This window comes from Pan paniscus, chromosome 12 (assembly GCF_029289425.2).
Source record: "Pan paniscus chromosome 12, NHGRI_mPanPan1-v2.0_pri, whole genome shotgun sequence".
Taxonomy (NCBI): Eukaryota; Metazoa; Chordata; class Mammalia; order Primates; family Hominidae; genus Pan; species Pan paniscus.
The window spans coordinates 63322927-63340997 of record NC_073261.2 but is presented as its reverse complement, the minus strand read 5'-3'; the positions used below and the strand labels follow the sequence as shown (position 1 = coordinate 63340997).

The 18071-nt window shown below is 47.1% G+C and overlaps 1 protein-coding gene across 1 annotated transcript; it reads left to right on the top strand.

Moving 5' to 3' along the window:
- Positions 1–481: 481 nt before the first annotated feature.
- OTX1 (orthodenticle homeobox 1) lies at positions 482–7238 on the top strand. Its single transcript, XM_003830884.4, has 5 exons — positions 482–619; positions 970–1038; positions 2601–2808; positions 3741–3892; positions 5195–7238. The coding sequence occupies exons 3-5, from the start codon at positions 2712–2714 to the stop codon at positions 6008–6010; spliced, it is 1065 nt and encodes a 354-aa protein (XP_003830932.1). The 5' UTR covers positions 482–619; positions 970–1038; positions 2601–2711; the 3' UTR covers positions 6011–7238.
- The last annotated feature ends 10833 nt before the right edge of the window (positions 7239–18071 follow it).

Sequence of the window (18071 nt, the reverse complement as noted above, 5' to 3'; positions counted from 1 at the left end):
GCCCGCGGCGTCGGTCTCAGGTGGCGGCGCCGAGGAAGAAAACGCTGGGGCCCGCGGCGCCGGGAGAGGGGCCGAGGCCCGGGCTCCTCCAGCCCGCCGCCCCCGGGTCCTGGCGCCCACACCCGAGCGGCTGAGCCCTGTAGCGCGCGGGAGAGCGAAGGAACCGGTTCTCCAGCACCTCGCCTCCTCCCTGCCACTCCCTCCGGAGCGCCGAGAGCGCGAGAAGGGCGGGGGCTCCCAGGGCAGCCTGGAGACCCACGGCCCCCTCCGCGGCCAGGACTCGGGCTCTCCGCTCGCCTTCCTCGCCTAGCTCTGCGCCGCTTTTGCCAGCCGAGTCCCGGAGTTAGCGCGCGACCGGGGCGGGGCGGGCGGGCGGGGAGGGCGGGGTGTGGGGGGCGGGGGAGGGCGGGGGCGCGCGGAGGTAACCCCCGGCTCGCGCAGCCATTGCCCGGCTCCCTGTCACTCAGCCCGCGCGGGGCCCCCGATTGGCGGCCTAGCCCCGTTACGCACTCGCCTCGCGTTCACATACCCGGGGAGGGCAGTAGAAAGGTGATCAATCTTCATCAGGCTACATTTCCAATCACCTAAACAACCGAGCAAGACAAGCCACTCCGACAAGGTAAATCGCTTGATTTATTTAGTTTGCAAAGTGACTCTGCAGGACTTCCCAGTCCCCACTGCCTCCACGTTGCACCGGGAGTGCCGCGGCAACGCCGAGCCACCTCCCAACTCTGCCCCTCGAATTCCCCCCCTTGCGGCCCCTCGGCGCGATCCCGGGCGAGGCAATGTCCTGAGAACGTGTGGGGCTTAGCAAACAAAGTGTCTGTGCAATAAAGTGAAACCCAGAAGGACACGCACAAAGCCATTGAAAAAAAGATAGAGGTGGGAAGAAGGAAGTTGGGAAAAGAAAGAAACCTGGGGGTCCTAGACCAGCCGCCAGGGTAATTCCAGTGCTGCTCTGTTTTGCAGGTTGGCTGCCCGGCGGGTCTCTGTGAGAGATCCAGGTAGATGGTGAACGGCCCCGGCAGCTGAGGGCAGGTAAGGAGAAAGCCGCGGGGCCACCCCGGACTCCGGGAGCGCGTTGGTTACCCTTACCTCCCCCTCCTCAAATGGATCCCGGCTTCCCCGGTCCCCAGCAGGTGGGCGGGGCTGTGGGAGCGGCCTGGCTCCCCTCTTGGTGAGCCGAGGACCCCGGGGCGCTGTCGCGGCCCTCAGCCCCCTCCCCCGCCTCCTCCGAAGTAACCAAGCTGAAGTGCTAAGTTTGGAGAAAGTCTTTGAAAACTCACGCTGCAGCTTCGCAAAGCCGTCGCAGCTTTGAGTCCCATTTTCCTTCGGCCCTAGAGCCCTGGCTGCTTCCCTTCCGGTCCCCTTCCTACAAGCTGGACTCCCTCAGCCCAGGTCTTGGGTCCCAGAAGACGGGGGCGGGAACGGGGCTGGGGGGAGCTTCTTTAGCTCTAACTTCTCTCCTTGAACGTCCTAGCCCGAGTCCCTGGCTTGCTTCACAGCGATCCTGCTAAGCGGGGTGTAGCGATGGCCCCCCAGGGCCCCAGGCCCAGTTTCCAGCGCCCCTCCCTGACTCCTGAGAGTGGCACCCCGGGTTCCCGGCAGCGACGGGGGCGAGGCTTCGACCTCCCAGCTCGGGTCTGCGTGGGCTACGCCGCTAAGGCCTAGTTCTCTGTTCTCGACCGTGTCCTGGGGCCGCGGGTTCAGCTACAAGGATGGCAGCACGCTACTTGCTGCCCTCCGGCTTCACAAATCCCCGAGACCCTTTGAGGTGCTAGGCCAGTCACCCTTCACCCCCTGCTGGGGCCCTGCGGTCCGCAGCCCAGACTGGGCAGAGAGAAGGCCGGGTGCGCGCTGGCAACGAAGGACGCTGGCCGCAGCTGAGGCGCTCCCGACCTCAGGCCGCATCTTGGGGTCGCCCCCCTCTACAGTGGCCCCTTCGGCGTCCTCTGGCCCTCTGCGAAGCCTGGGCCCGTTACTGTGGTTGAGGTGCGGTGGGATTTCGCGTCAGCGATCTTTCAGTGGCTGGGCACAGAGAGGTCAGCTGGAGTGGTGATTGCGGGATCTGGGGCAGGGGCGCAGCCCTGGAGACCTTTAAAGGAACCAAGTGTCTAAGTGGACAAGAGGTGCAATTAGCCCTCCACATTGGCCCTTTGTAGTCTCTACCTTTTCAAAAACACGTGAAACAAAATGAAACAACCCCTCATGCTCTGGGCGGCCTGCCGTCCGGGCACCAAGTGAACCTTTGCTTGTGCAACATGAAGCTGGCTTCTGCCGGATTCAGAATTTTGCCTGGACTTGGGAGCTTGTACACTCCGCGGTTCTGGCTCTGACCTCCCCAGCCTGGCCCTGCTTTTAACTTCTCCTTACTCCTATGGACTCCCTACCAGTGTCTTTGGCTCATTCCAACCCTAGAGCCAGACGACCCAGAAAACTTTACTTTTCAAAGTAACTGTGGTTTCTGGGCTAAGGCCTTGTGGATCCCAGTTGACCACCCTGCGCAGTTCTGTAACCTGCCTTCCCTGTCTATCCCGGGGCAAGACTTGGCAGCCAAGTGGCTCCGATTGACGGTTTCCGTGTGTCTCGTGTCTTCATAGGCCAGGCCCCCAGACGCATCAGACCCTGAAGGACTGCGTGGTGGGAGCCCTGCACCGCTCCTGGCCCCGGGCCCCCTGGATCCGTCGGGGCGCCTCCACCCAGCTGTTAGCATGATGTCTTACCTCAAACAACCCCCATACGGCATGAACGGGCTGGGCCTGGCCGGGCCCGCCATGGACCTCCTGCACCCATCCGTGGGCTATCCGGGTGAGCACCAGCCCTCCCGACCCTGCCTCAGCCTCTCAAATGTTGGGGACCCCCAGACTGTTGGATTTGAGTGCAAGCTTTGTTGCTGAGCAGGCCCAGGGAGCCGGCTGCAACACACGGCCCACTGTCTGTTTACAATACAGGGCCCACTGCCGGCGCATGGGGCAGAGTCGTGGGCGTGTGAGGTGGCCAGGGCTGAGAAAACGCGCAATATGCGCCTTCCCGGCCGGGTCACCGGCAACCTTTCTCCGGTTGTGGTCCCACCGCCAGCGCAGAGCTCATTTACCTGCGGATTCGCTACCCAGGGGCGGCTAGTATTTTTCCTTTTTCCCCAACATGGAATGTGTAATCTGGACACTCGTTAGGCCCTGACAGAAAGAGCCAAACTTTCCTTATGCGAAGCGGCAGGCTGCACTGAAGGAATATTCTTCCTCCCTAATTAAATTGTCCTCTAAATCGATGTCCTGCACCCATTTTTGCGCTGCTGTAGAGGACGACTTGAGCCAAAGCCGGGGTTTCTTTTTTAGCTCCCGCTCCTTTACCTCATTTATTTTCTCCGAAAGTGTTTTTCAGGTCGTGTTTCTGCCTACCTCTTCCCCACTCCCTGTCCCCCATCCAGAGTGTGTGTGTGCGTGTGTGTGTGCAGGGGAGGGGGGATGTAGAAGAAGGGAGATTGTAGACTTCTCTTACTTTTTTAACCTCTGAGAGGCATAGAGAGGGGCAGCCCTCGAATCTTGGAGACACTGGCTTCTCTGCACTTTCTCCCACCTGTGGCCTCTCAGGCTCGGCCGCCCGAGGGAGTTTCTTTTATTCCCAGTTCGGCTTTCTTTTGCGAAGGCCGAGATCTGGGCCTGCCAGGGGCCTGCCCGAGTCCTCTATCGCGGGTCCACGTGGCCACCAATGACCCGCGGCGCCCCCGCGTGTCCCCGCAGCCACTCCGCGGAAGCAGCGGCGGGAGCGCACCACCTTCACGCGTTCACAGCTGGACGTGCTCGAGGCGCTCTTCGCCAAGACTCGCTACCCTGACATCTTCATGCGGGAGGAGGTGGCGCTCAAGATCAACCTGCCGGAGTCTAGAGTCCAGGTGCGCACTCCCCGGGCTCCAGGGTCTGGGTAGGGGAGCTGAGGCTGCTCGGGGAAGGTCTAGGAAGGCTCTTGAGTAGTTCTGGAGGAGACCATCCTGTGGGGGTGGGCTTACAGACTGGGCAGCCGCTCTCGGACTCCCCCTAGCGCTGGGCCCCAGCCAGGAAAGGGGGCAAAAGTTAAAGGAAATGGCTTAGAGCCCTGGATTCCGCCTTTAGCCCTAGGGCGCCTTCGGTATCGGTATCGAAAGTACTTTTTAGAATTGCCGGAGGACTAGGGAAGCTCCCGAATGTAAAGCGCCCTGCGGGCCTGACACTTGCCCCTGCTTCTTCGCCTGCCCCAGGACTTGGCAGTTTCCCTTAGAGGCCTGAATTCTGCCTCTGCCCTTGTCTTCCACCCCGGGAATCCTAGAAATGGAAGAGCGGAGATTGGCTGGAGCCTGGTGCTCTGCCTGGGTCTCATTAGACGCTTCCTCTGCTTACAGAGGATGCTAAGTGCAAAATCCTGCTGCCGGCTTTCTTATTTCTGTTTTTGAGATGAAAGGGTTCCGATGATAACGTTCGGATTCTAACTCAGAACTCTCCTCAAGAGTCTCGCCTCCTTTACTCGAAAGCTTGAGAAGGGGGACCAGGAATGCAGTGCCATGTGCTGGGGCTCTCCTAGAAGAGTAACCATTCCATTTGGTTCCCCACCTGGAGCCAAAGGGCCAACGAAATCTCACCCAGGCTTCCTTCCCGAGTCCCTCAAGTACTACCTCTGTTTAGCCTCTGGCCTTGCTCCTACCCCCACCCAAATACTCGCCCTGCCCAGTTCTGGCCTCCAGGAGCTGCTCAGTGAAACGGCTCAGGCCCTAGACTTGGTGACTGTTCCACACTCTTCGGCTCTGTACCTCTCCACTGTTGCCTGAGCTCTATTAGTAGAAAACTGGGCCTCCAAACACACACGGGGCCTCCAAACATACACGGAAGCAGCCAACAGCAGCAATTTAGAGATGGCAGAACTTCTGACTGGGCAGACTGAAATATTCCGCCCTAGGGCAGAGTTGCGGTAGGGGTGGGGAGGTGCGCATCCCTGCTCTGGAGCCAGCTGAGGAGGGGCTTTGAGCAGAAGGATGGGGGAGGGTGGAGGAGCTGGGAACCGAGGTAGGGGGCAGGGTCTGGCCAGGCCAGAGACAGGAAGGGGCGGAGGCCTCGGTGAGAAAGGGTTGCGATATTCTGGGCCGGGAGTTGGGTCCACGGGGCGGTGGAGCAACAAGCTCCCCTAGCTCCCTTTGACCCACTCTCCCCCATCCGGCCCACTGCAGGTCTGGTTCAAGAACCGCCGCGCCAAATGCCGCCAGCAGCAGCAGAGCGGGAGCGGAACCAAGAGCCGCCCAGCCAAGAAGAAGTCCTCTCCAGTGCGGGAGAGCTCGGGCTCCGAAAGCAGTGGCCAATTCACGCCGCCAGCTGTGTCCAGCTCTGCCTCGTCCTCTAGCTCGGCGTCCAGCTCTTCCGCCAACCCAGCGGCTGCAGCGGCTGCGGGACTAGGTGGGAACCCGGTGGCGGCCGCGTCGTCGCTGAGTACACCAGCTGCCTCATCTATCTGGAGCCCGGCCTCCATCTCGCCAGGCTCAGCGCCCGCGTCCGTGTCGGTGCCGGAGCCATTGGCCGCGCCTAGCAACACCTCGTGTATGCAGCGCTCCGTAGCTGCAGGCGCCGCCACCGCAGCAGCCTCTTATCCCATGTCCTACGGCCAGGGCGGCAGCTACGGCCAAGGCTACCCTACGCCCTCCTCTTCCTACTTTGGCGGCGTGGACTGCAGCTCATACCTAGCGCCCATGCACTCACATCACCACCCGCACCAGCTCAGCCCCATGGCACCCTCCTCCATGGCGGGCCACCATCATCACCACCCACATGCGCACCACCCGTTGAGCCAGTCCTCAGGCCACCACCACCACCATCACCACCACCACCACCAAGGCTACGGTGGCTCTGGGCTTGCCTTCAACTCTGCCGACTGCTTGGATTACAAGGAGCCTGGCGCCGCTGCTGCTTCCTCCGCCTGGAAACTCAACTTCAACTCCCCCGACTGTTTGGACTATAAGGACCAAGCCTCATGGCGGTTCCAGGTCTTGTGAGCCCAGGAATGAAAGAGGAGAAGAAACGCAACTACCTGCGCCCTCCGTGGTCCCGATCCTGTTGCTGCTGCTGCACCGCCCGCCTTTGCCTCGTCTTCTCCAAAACTGAATTTTCACCCCCCAAAAAGATGTCCATTGCCTGCACTGCCGCCCCCATTTTTGTGCCACTTGCTTGGGGGGATGTGCAAACCCGCCCTGCCCCTTGGATGGGGGGACCGGTGCTTCGGCTTGGCCTACACATTCTATACAGGAGAGATGTATTATTTCCCCCCTTCAGCCCCTACTAAACTCTTAAGCCTCCCCTTCCAGTCTTTCTGGACAGCTATTAAGCACTTGCAGCCTTCGGAGGCTCTGCGCTCTGATCCGCTGTTTGAGCCCAACACTTTAATTTATTCTTTCTGGACACTGGAGTCACTAACTGGCGTGTTTCTGCCCATTGGAGCACCCGCACACTACTCCAAATCAAAACCACTAAGAGTTCCTCCCGCGCAGACTGCTGCCCCTTCAGCTGCCCTCGATTTTGCTCCACGCCTGCCGGCCAGAGCCTCCCGGCGTTTCTTCCGCCCCAGCGGAGTGCGCTGGGGCGCGCCAGGGCTAGGCCCGCCGGAGGAGCGCGTCCCCAGCCTTCCGCGCACAGAGCCGCATCCCGCCCCGCCCTGCGCTGGACTGGTTCAAGCTTCCGCCTCGGCGGGAACGCTGTACATAGTCAGGTCCGTTCCAGGGACCACTTAAACTTTTTAGTTGCTGTTGGTTGGTTGAACTGAACATATCTTGTCTTAGCACCCAGGAAACAGAACTTTAAGATATATACAGCACATATATATATATATACATATATATACACATATATAAAAAACAAAAGCAAAAAATATTTTCCCTCTGTCCGTCCCCCTTCTGCTCTTCCTCAATCAATGGCGCTTTTTCTTTTTCAGTTGTTGCAAAGCTGCCCTGCCCTCTTCACATCTTCTCCCTCTGTGTATTTATTGAAGAGAACTGCTTGGTTTCAGGAAGCTGGGCGCGGGATATCCGAAGTGTGGAGGAAACAGACAAGTCAGGGTACAGAGGTGGGGGTTGGGCAGGGGCGCAGGGCTGACCCCCTCACCCGGTCTAAGCACAGGGTCGCAGTTCCAGTTTACAAACCTAAAACAAGAAAACCAAAACCAGGGAACAAAACAACAAAACAAAACAAAATCCGTAAAAGTACAGCATTAGGGAAAAACAAACAAACCCAGGCCCCAAACCCAGTTCCAACTCCTCTGTCGGCTTCTCTCTTTCAACACCCTTGTTTTGTCTAGTGAGTTTTTAGTGCACCTTCGTTCTCCGAAATCTGCGGAGAGCCCGCGCACCTGTGTATCAATTTTGGCTTTGGCCGCTTCGTCCAGTAGGTGGGAAAGTAATTTGTAAATTTGATTTGTCTGATGTGAAGATCACAAATTACTTGTTGAAATGTAAGGCAGTCCCCCTCCTCCTCTTTATCTACATTACTTCCCGAAAATAAATGCAAATTAATGAACGGCTTGTCAGTGTTGCTCTTCTGATTCCAGCCCGAGGTCCTGGTCTCGGGGGGCTAAAAGCGAGGGAAACTCCGTGTTAATAACCCGCGTGTTAATGACCTGAGTGAAGCTGGAGGCCAAAGGATGAGGCGGGAGGACTTGGCAAGAGAAGTCCCCAGAAACTTTCGCTTAGGGAGTGTCTCCCCCCACCCCCACCACGCCCCTCTGCGTCAGCCTGGCCTCTTCCCCCAGGCGTTTTGACCCCGCATCCCCCCTCGCCATCCAGGACAGAGACAGGTGTCAGGACTCAATTCCCGAAGCAATTCCTTTCTCTTCAGAGGCAGGAGCCTGGCACTGATTTCTTCACCCTAATTGCCTGCACCAGAAAGAAGAGGGGGAGGGGAAGAGGGTCGGGAGGCGGGAAAGGATAGCTCTGTAATGCTCTCAGAGCTGAGCCAAAAAGGAAAAGAAAGCAAAACGACAAAAAACTGATCCGTGTCCTGCATGTTGGCAGCAGACAACCTTCCTTGCTGCTGAGCTGTCCCGGGTGGCTTCACCGCGGCTGGGGAATCCAAGCCATTCCTTCCACGTGCTAAGATGTCCCTCTAAGCCCTCAGCTCCTGCCAGAAGTAGCCAAATTACCTTTCTTCGTACTGTAAACTTCCTTTAAAACATACAAACTCATAACCTGGAAAAGTCGACAAGGACGCCTTTCACTTTGGCAGGGGAAGAAGACGACTGGCTTGCATCTGGGGGTCAGGAAGGACAGTTCCATCTCCTTCTGAGGGAAGACGGGGTTGAGGGGTAATCCTCCCCCAGAAAATGCAGAGCCTGGAACTGTCCAGACTCTGGCCTGAAACCTCCTGGGTGTAAGGCCATGAATCTGCTCGACTTGCTCACGGGCGGGAAGGAAACAAGGAAACAACGAAAAGTTTCCTGCGAAGTGACCAACATCCCCTATTTTTTAAAAATTCCGTGTGAGACCTGAGAACACACTGTGAAGCGGGGTTCGGAGAACGACCCCTCCCGCGTTCCGCGCCCAGCGGGGTCGCAGGGCTGCGAGCCCGGCTGTAGGAAAGCTTTCTCGGCCGCGTCCTCCCTCCGGATTCGGTAGGCCAGGCTCGGGCGCGCCCTTCCCACACCAACAAACCATCTTTCCCGACTCAGCAGAGGCCCACAGGGGCGCAGCCGCTGTCCCTCCGCCCTTGGCCCAGCGGCGCCGCCCTGGTACGCCAGGCCTGAAGGCAGGGCCGGCCCGCGCCACGCAGGGTCTCCCTTAGGCGGCGCCTTAGGGTGAAATGCGGGGCCAAGCCTGACCTGCCGGGGTGCCCCGTGGCATCTCTGGTGCGGACCCCGCACGTGCCGGGGAGAACTGGCAGGCGGCCAGGGCGAGGAGGCTTCCAGCTTGCGCCGCACTGGCCTGGGCACCCGGGCTGCAGGGCCTTTTGGGCCCTCCCCTCAGTGACCCTGCCTGTAGCGGCCCCAGGGCCGCTTTGGCTCAGGCAGCAGCTGCCAATGCCGCTCGAGGCCCGCGGCTCCCTGAGGCGAGCTCTGCGGGGCCCAGCAGTCCTCTTGGCTGCTAAATGGAACGAAACCAGGAGACCCGGCTTTGCACTCGTTTGGACAACTGTGTGGCCTCCGGAGCAAGGTACCCAAGGGCCTCAGTTTCGTCGCAGTTGTTATTTGAACCCACTCGGCCTGGGACGTGCCAGAGCTTCACACTTTAGGTCGCGGCTGCGGGCGGGAAGGGCAGATGCGACCCCTGGGCCGCCCCTCGGGGGCGTCTAGAAGCTTCGGCACCTGCATACTAAGGCCGGAGGGGGCTGGCAGCCAGGCACAGCGAGGCCCGGCCGGAGTTCCCGCCCGGGGAACGAGGCTTCGAAAAGAGGCACGTGCTTCTCCCAGGGCCTCCCGCCAGGTGCTGAAACCCCACGGCACTGAGTGGAAACCGGAAGAGGGAAGGCGCCCAGGGCCTGCCGGGCCGCGGCGCCACCTCAGGCTGCCGGGACGCTGGAGCGTGGGGGAGTGGGGTGAGTGCGCCGCCAGGCCGGGGGCGGCGGGGGACGGCGGGAGGTGGCCAGGCCCGGCAGGGTGAGGGCGCTGGCGTTGGCCGGGAGTCCCTGGGCAGCGGCGGCGGGAACGCGGAAGGTTCCCCCCACCCCCACCCCCGGGCCGACCACCTGTTGACAGGCAGGTTCTCTGAGAACCGACTTCAGCTCGCCCTTCTGTCCAGGAAGTTTGTTCGGTTTGGGTTTGGGTGTTCGTGACACAATCGGAGCAATTACAATTGAAGCAACTTCAGGAGATTTAGCAACCCGCGAAAATTTAGCAACGTTCAGACGTCAACAGTTTTCTTTCTTTGAGTGGTCAACGAAAACTTGACGTTTTCTACTCATACCTTGTATTCTCTGCTTATACTGTAGGGGCAAAAAAGTCTACTCTTAGACAAACGTGTGTGAAGTGCTTTAAGGGTAAGGGATGGGTCATATTTATGATTTTAAAGATTGCTTTTAATGTTAAAACTCTCTCAAGGGCACTGCTTCAATTTGCTGAAGTTCTGAACAGATTCGGTGAAGTAACCTCGTTTGTTGAGCCTTTCTGTAATTTTTATACCAGTTATTGAGGATATATAGAGACAATGTTTCTCTAATTCATTAGTGGGTTTTTTTTTTTTTTTGAGAAAAAAATCTTAAAGCTACAGGGTATTAAACGTAAGGGGGAATCTGATTCATAAGAAAAACAGGTAAAAACCTTAAGACGCTGGATGTCAGCAAATTCTTTTCTGCTGAATTACAGAGACCAAAAAACGGAGTGGTTTCATTTCTTGTATCAAAAGAAAATTACTAGTTTTTAATGTATTTTGTGCAAAATAGCAATTTCCACAGCTAAATTGTGATTTTTTTTCAATTGTGAAAATATAAATTCACTACTCGCTCTGGCAGAATTAATTAATGTTAATGATGTCATTAGTGCCTGATGACAAGCACTAAGGTTTTCTTTAGAGGTAAAGAAATAAAATCTATCTGATATATAAATGTTGTTATTATATACATTATTGGTAAAGAGAATCTGTATCATTACTATTCAAGACCAAAAAATCACTTGGCTTCTGATGCGGAATTAATTTAAGAACAGCAACAAGATATTTTTATAAAATTCCCTAATTAAAAACAGAATAAGTTCTCAACAAGTTATTCTACATTTTTCACACGTTCTCTCCCTTCCCCCATGCATTTTCATGTTTAAAATGAAAATGAAAAAAACCTCAAGAAATATTTATATTAAACAATACTTGAATTAAAACCCATCACATTTTAAATGAATACTAAATAATAACAATGTCTTGCCTATTTGACAACAAGAAAACATCTTCATTAAGGAAAGAATCTGTTTTAAATAAATGTTTGGGTGTCTAGACTGTACTTTTTTGAAAACCAGAAGCTTTTTTGGCTGTGTTTAGTAGATGGTTCCTGAGAAAGCAATTATGCCTCTTAATTATCCTGTTGATATTTACTGATATCTGAAAAAAGAATTGAATTTTAGTGTGTGTGGAGGAGGGGAACATGCCATTTTGATCTAATGATTCTTCAATCATGTTTTAAAACTGAGTTGGATTTTACTTAAAACACATTAGGTGCAGTTCCTCAAAAGTTTTAAAAATCAAAAATATTTGCCAAAAAAATCCAGTAATTTAGGTGAAATGGCAGTTACATGATACAGCCAAAATTGACACTGCTTTTAAATATATCTAGTTTTTTTCTGAGGGAAAAAATAGAGCAAAGAAGTGTATAGTGTGCTTGAAACTAAAATGCGTATCACTCTAATTTATGAAATTGTACACTTTTGTTTCTAAAACTATTACTTGAAAGATAGGGATATGCTTAAAATATGTTGGAGTTCTTTCTGACCAAATAGGACTTAGGCTCCATTTAATCAATGATGGTCCATCAACATTGAAACATTGGAAATCTATGGTGTTTCTAAAAATTGTGCCTCTTTTACCTCCTTTGAATCCTTTACTTGGTGACTAATATAACTAAAGGGACAAAATTGCATTCCTTTCCAATGGTCGCAAATACTTTTTTACAAAGGTTCATCTTTACTAAACAGATTATGAATGCTATTTTAGAAAATTTTAGAAATTCTTTTAAAGTGGATTGTAAATTAGGATTTAAGGAACTTGAGTCAAAACATTTTCAGGATTGGAGTATAAATAGATCATAACTAATCTTTACACTCGGGGTAAAAAATAAAATGTAAGAATAAATGATCTCTGATTCAGCTTCTAAAGAGTATATAAAACATTTGGTGTCTAAAGAATGTATAAACATTTTCAGTACACAAATATTCTCATGTATGTTCAGCGCTCTAAATGCTTGTAAGATACATCATCTATCATAGCTATTTCAATAGGAATCATATTTTATTTTTAAAATTTGTTTTAAAAATTTTGCTGTGAAATATACAAAAGAAATTAAAAAGATTTGTACACTGCAAGGAATAAAATATACATGGAGCAACAAGTTTTTAACAAATACTTTGAAAAGTAGATTTGTTGTTGGTTACAATATCAGTGTTTAAATTTGATGTTGCATTAAATATATCTTCATGTTTGGGGGATTTGTTAAATCTTTTAGAGTAGTTACTGCTACTACGTAGGGACACTTTTTAAGGGAGAAAAGCACTTTAAATCATAAGATTAAAAAAAAATCTATAGGCCTTTGTAAATTCATAGGGTTTTTCTTGGGTGGAAGAGATGTGCTTTATGTCTATTTGTATTTTTTATGAACAAGCACCCAGATAATCTACCTTCTTGTTTCTCAAGCATGAATATTTGACCTCATCCAGAGCTATTGCGTCAAATCTTGATTTCATTGCTGGTGTTTCATTGCTCAAATCCATGTTTCTAGCGCAGACTTCTCTGTTAGACTTCAGATACCATACCTGTACATGAACTAAATAGAGGCTATTGAATTTAAGCCCTTAGGGAAGTTAATGATATGATGTCTGGGACTTGCTTCAGAATAGTCAAGGAAGAGAGAGAGTAGGTCAAAAATAGAAGAAATAAGATTAGTCTTGACTTGATAATTTTTGAAGCTGAGGGAGAGAACTAAGACTTTATTATACTATGCTTTTGTAGATTTAAATTTTTTTCTCTACTGTGAATAAAAGATATTTTATTAGTTCGTCAAAAGTAGTCTTTGTAGTAGATTGAAAAAAATTGCGCTTCCCATGCTTTGGTGTTTGTACAATATTATTCACATATATTGTTTTCTTTAAGTTGCCCAAGTCTTGTGAAGTTGGCAATGGTAAAGTGAGACTAAGTGGTTTGGTCACTTATTCAAGGTTGCATTATTGGTAGGTAGCAGATCTTGGTACTCAGTCTTCAGATTCCATTCTCATTTGCTTTAAGAGGTACCTAAAATTTTAAGTATATTAACAAACATTAATTTTAAAATACATAACATATCATTTGAGAATCTGATTGCCAGATTAATATTAACAAAACATGCTTCATCTAAATTCAAGTTGTAAAAATTTGAGTTTCGGTCATTGAAAATTATGTCTTGGGATATTCTTACCTGTTTCTGGGCATCACTTAAATTTCATTTTAATGAGTTTTCTGAGAGATATTAACATTAATTAAGGAGACTAGTGTGATACCAAGTCTCATCTTTCTATTTTCCCCATTAATTCCTTATTAATTTTAATTTCTTACTAATTTTCATTTCTAAGTAATTAAAAAATTTCTTATTGGTGGGTTCATATTTATCCGTGGTGTTTTCTGTTCTTGACTGAGCCTTCTTTGCTCAGAATATTGCTACATTATAGGAGTTCTAATCCAGAGAATAAGTTTAAACCAGATATGGAGTTGGGATTAGATTAGTGGCTCTGTATTTGAGGCTTAGTTTATGTGTAAGTAAACATTAAGGTTTTTTTTTTTTTCCCTAACTACACTAACTTGGAAACATCTATTTTTGAGTTTTGAAGCTTGTAGAGTGATTTTTAAAATCTCACTAATGGCAAATCCTTGTCTTTTTGGGTAAATTTTATTTTTCAGAGCTGAGTCTGGAAATTAAGAAATGGGTTAACAAGTTGGGTGGCAGAGATCATATCACTATAGGTCTTTTTTATGGAAAAGTGAAGAGCCAAAGTCTTATTTAAGTTGTACCTTTATTCTTCAGGTTTTTAAAAACCCTTATTTTATGATTCTATTCATGCTAATGACTTCTTCAGTCTTCCCCTTACTTGATGTGAAAAATAAACGTTGTCTATTCATGTTTATTATGTTTAGAGAAAATAAATAGCACCTATTTTCTCCCTGTATTTTCTCAGTTGAGGCATCAACTTTATCGTGTACTCAGCTCAGCACCTGATAATCCTGCATACCTTTTATTTGGACTTTTTATTAGGAACTGAGATTTTTCTTTACCCTGAGATTGTATTCCAATTAATAAGTCAGCTAAACCTTTTATCCAAGAGAGATTAGAAATCAGCGGGCTTCCTAGTGCTAAGAGAAACCTAAGAGGTTGCACTAAGTTTTCCTGTAGTCTTAGGCCTTGGCACAGTGCCAGACACAAGGTAGGACTCAACAGTGTTTATTGAGTGAATGAAAGAGTAAAGCCCAGTCATCAGCCATGAAGCAGATTTATATCATATCTGTAATTCTTCTCAGATACAGAATTGCCTTTGTTTCTTTGTGATTTTTAAAGTTGGTTTTGAATGGATTTGATAGCATCCTTTCTTAATCTCTTTTGATCATCCTTATAAATAAGACTTTTTTGGTTCTCACTATCACATCTCTTTCCAAATTTATTTCATTAAAATTTTATGTTATAAAATTATTTAAAAGTTTGTAAAATGTATATGTACATTTTATCAAATGGTTATCAACTTAACACCATGTAATCACTACCCCCACGTCAAGAAATAGAATATTATTGGGATCACAGAATTTTTTAGGTTATTCTTTATCCATCATAATCTCTTCTGTCTCCCCAGGGGTAACTGCTCTTCTGTTGTTCGTGTTACTGACACTCCTTTACTCACCATGAGGTTATGTCCCAATAAACCCATAGTAAGTTAAAAATATCGTAAGTTTATTGGCTAGAGTCAAATAAAAAAAAGGGAAAATATTGTAAGTCGAAAATACATTTAATACATCTAACCTACCAAGCATCATAGCTTAGCTTAACCTACCTTAAATGTGTGAAAAGCACTTATATTAACCTACAGTTGGGCAAAATAACCTAACAGAAAGCCTATTTTATAATAAACTGTTGAATATCTCATACAATTTATTGAGAACTGTACTAAAAGTGAAAACCCGAATGAATACACGGGAACTTAACATATGGTTTCTACTGAATGTGTATTGCTTTTGCACTATCATAAAGTTGAAAAATCCTGAAATGAACCATTGTAAGTTGGGAACTGTCTATAATTTTTTCTTGCATTTCTTTTCTATCTTAACCACCTCTATATGTATTCCTAAACAATTATAGATCTATTTAGCCAGTTTTGAATTTTATAAGAATAAAATTATATTGTATTATCTTTGTAACTATTTTCACTTAACATTGTAATGTTTATAATTATGTATCTGTAGCTTGTTCATTTTTATTGCTATATGTTGTATAATATTACATAGTGTGAATATACCAAAATTTATCTGTTTTACTGTTGATAGGTGTTTGGGTTGTTTCCAGTTTGGGACAGTTATAATGGTGCCACTCTGAACATTCTTTTATGCATATCCTGATGCATATAAGAATGCAGGTCTCTAGGATATGTTGTAGGAGTAAAGTTTCTGAGCCATAAGACATGTATATATTGACTAAATACTGGCATAATTTTCCAAATTGGTTGTGTTAGTTCATGTTCTCGAATAGTGAATGAGAATTCTAATTGCTCCATATCTTTGCCAGAGTTTAGTATTGTTAGACTTTAAAAATTTTGTCTCTCTGTTGGGTGTGTAGTAATATCTCGTTGTGGTTTTAATTTATATTTTCTTGATTACTGATGAGATTGAGCCCCTTTTCATATGTTTGTTGTCTATTTTTATTTCTTCTTTTGTGAAGTGCCTATTCTTATATTTGCCTTGGTCTTTTTTTTCTATTAGATTGTCTGCCTTTTCTCTGATTTGTAAGAGCTCCTTGTATGTTCTGCATATTAGTCCTTTGTCAGTTATATGTGTTGCAGATATTTTCCCCACTTTGTGGATTGCACTTTCACTCTTAGCTGAATTTGTTAAATTTTTTCTTTCTGATTGGTGCTTTTTATATGTCTTGTTTAGGGAGTCCTTTCTTACCTCATGATCATGAAAATATTTCTCTATATTTTCTTATAAAAGATTTCTTTTAAAAGTTTTGCCTTAAATATTTATCATCTGACTTTTGTGTGAGTGAAGTATTTGGCAATGGTTCCTCCTGTTCCTTCTTGAAACTTCATCTGCTCACATGACTGCAAATATCATCTTTATGTTGCTAATTCCAAAACTGTGTATTTTTTGGTATTGACTACATTCCTTAGCTGAGACCCTTATTTCCAGCTGCCTCCTGGATCTCTCCACTTGAATCCAATCAATAACACAACGAATTTGGAAAATATCTGCTACACTGAGCTCATTTGTTTAATCCTTGCTTTCTGTTTAGATTAAATCATCATGTAAGCCAAAGTACGTGGTGGAATCTTTGAGATTTTTCCCCTTTCCTTCCCCATCCACATAGCCATCATGTCCAAGTGATGCTACCTTTGAAATACATCTCAAATCCATTCTTCTTTTCCTTCTCTCCAGTTCCACAATTACTGCTCAGAGTTCCACCTAGTCTAGTACAATAGCTTCCTAATTGGTTTTCCTGCCTTCCTTCTATCCCCCTTCTGTAGTCAGTCATTCACACTGCCACAGAGTTTTCTTTCTAAGACAAATCACACCTCTTTCCTGCTTTTATGGCTTTTCATTGCCTTCATTATAACAAAAAGTTTAAATCTTTCACATGGCTTCTACCATTACTCTGCGGGAATCTCATGTTTTAGCCACACCAGGCTACTTATTGTTTCCCAAAGAAGCTGCGTACTTTCATTATGCCTTTTTTCATGTTGTTCCCTCTGCTTGGAGTAGTCTTCCTTCTACCTCTTCCCACTGGGAAAATCCTATTCCTTCCACCACCATTCCCAGACAAAATTAATCACTCCTGCCTCTGGGCTTCCCATAACACTTTGTTCATATCTTTATTGCAGTACTTATCATACTGCTTTATAGTTGTTAGTTTATGTACCTGTCTCTCATGCTATAGATTTTGAGGTCTTTCAAGACAGAGAATATGTTTTGGTAATATTTTTATTCTTAGCACCTAGCAGTGCCTGATACATAATAGTACTAAAACATACTAGAATTAAATTTAAAAATTCTGCTAATCTTAAAAAAGGAAATAGAAATATATGCATTGACTAAAAGGTCATGAGTAGAGAAAAATGTTGATGAAAGAGTACAATATCAATGTTTCTAAACTGTTTTAGAAAAGATTTATATCCATTACCTATTCTGAAGTTGATTAAAGCTGTTGTGTTTTGCTGTACCGTAATCTCAGCTTAATTAGTTATCTGGGCTGTTTTATGTGGGTGGGTTCTAGATAAAAAGATTACAGCATACTGCTCTGGCTCCATGCTAATGAAGGGGCAAAAATAATCTTAAAAGAACAAATAAAATTGACTGAACTCTCATTTTTAAAAGGATGACTTGTTTCAAACAGACTTAGAATACAAAGTTAGTTAAAAATTAGTTTTAGAAAAGTAAGAAATTTGCAACACTGATGGAGAAATGTGTGTGTTTTTTTTTTTCAGAGAACACATTAATGAGCACAGTCTATCCTATTACAAGTGTTATACTGATGAATATATTTGTTTTGACAGTGCTTGCTAACGTCTAGTCTGGAAGGTGCTGGAATTAGGTACTCCTTGGGTTTAATCATAATGGTGATAGGTTAACAGTTTCTACGTGTGATAATTTTGCAGACTTCCACAAAATATAAAACCTCTGGTGACTAGAGTCCAAATATTTACCTGAGGCTCACACAGCACATACAAAACAATTGAATTGTGGTTAGACAATTTTTTACTGTTCATCTGGAGAAAGCAGGGTTAGTAGCGTTTGATAACGTTATCTTTCTCTCTTTTCATGTTAGCTTATTTGTCATATGCACAAGAATATTCTGAATATAAAATGTTCTTAATAGAGAAAATTTAAGAGAAAACTGATTTTTCATTAAGATATTATATATTATTTACATTTGGAATTCAGATTGAAGTAGATCTTTAAAGAAACTTGAAAAAGTTTGTCTTCTATGTCTGCAGATCAGTATCTTCTGATAATTATATATATTTTGAAATAAATCAGCCCCTAATCATAAAAGCAACTTTTAGATAAACATGGTCAACTGAATACATGTGTTCATTTTTACTCTGTCATGAAAACACAGTAAAATGAAAGTCAAGGAATAAAAAAAGGCATAAACTCCATAAGGACAAAGGGAACATGAAAGGAGACATCAACAGAATTTTGGAAGCTG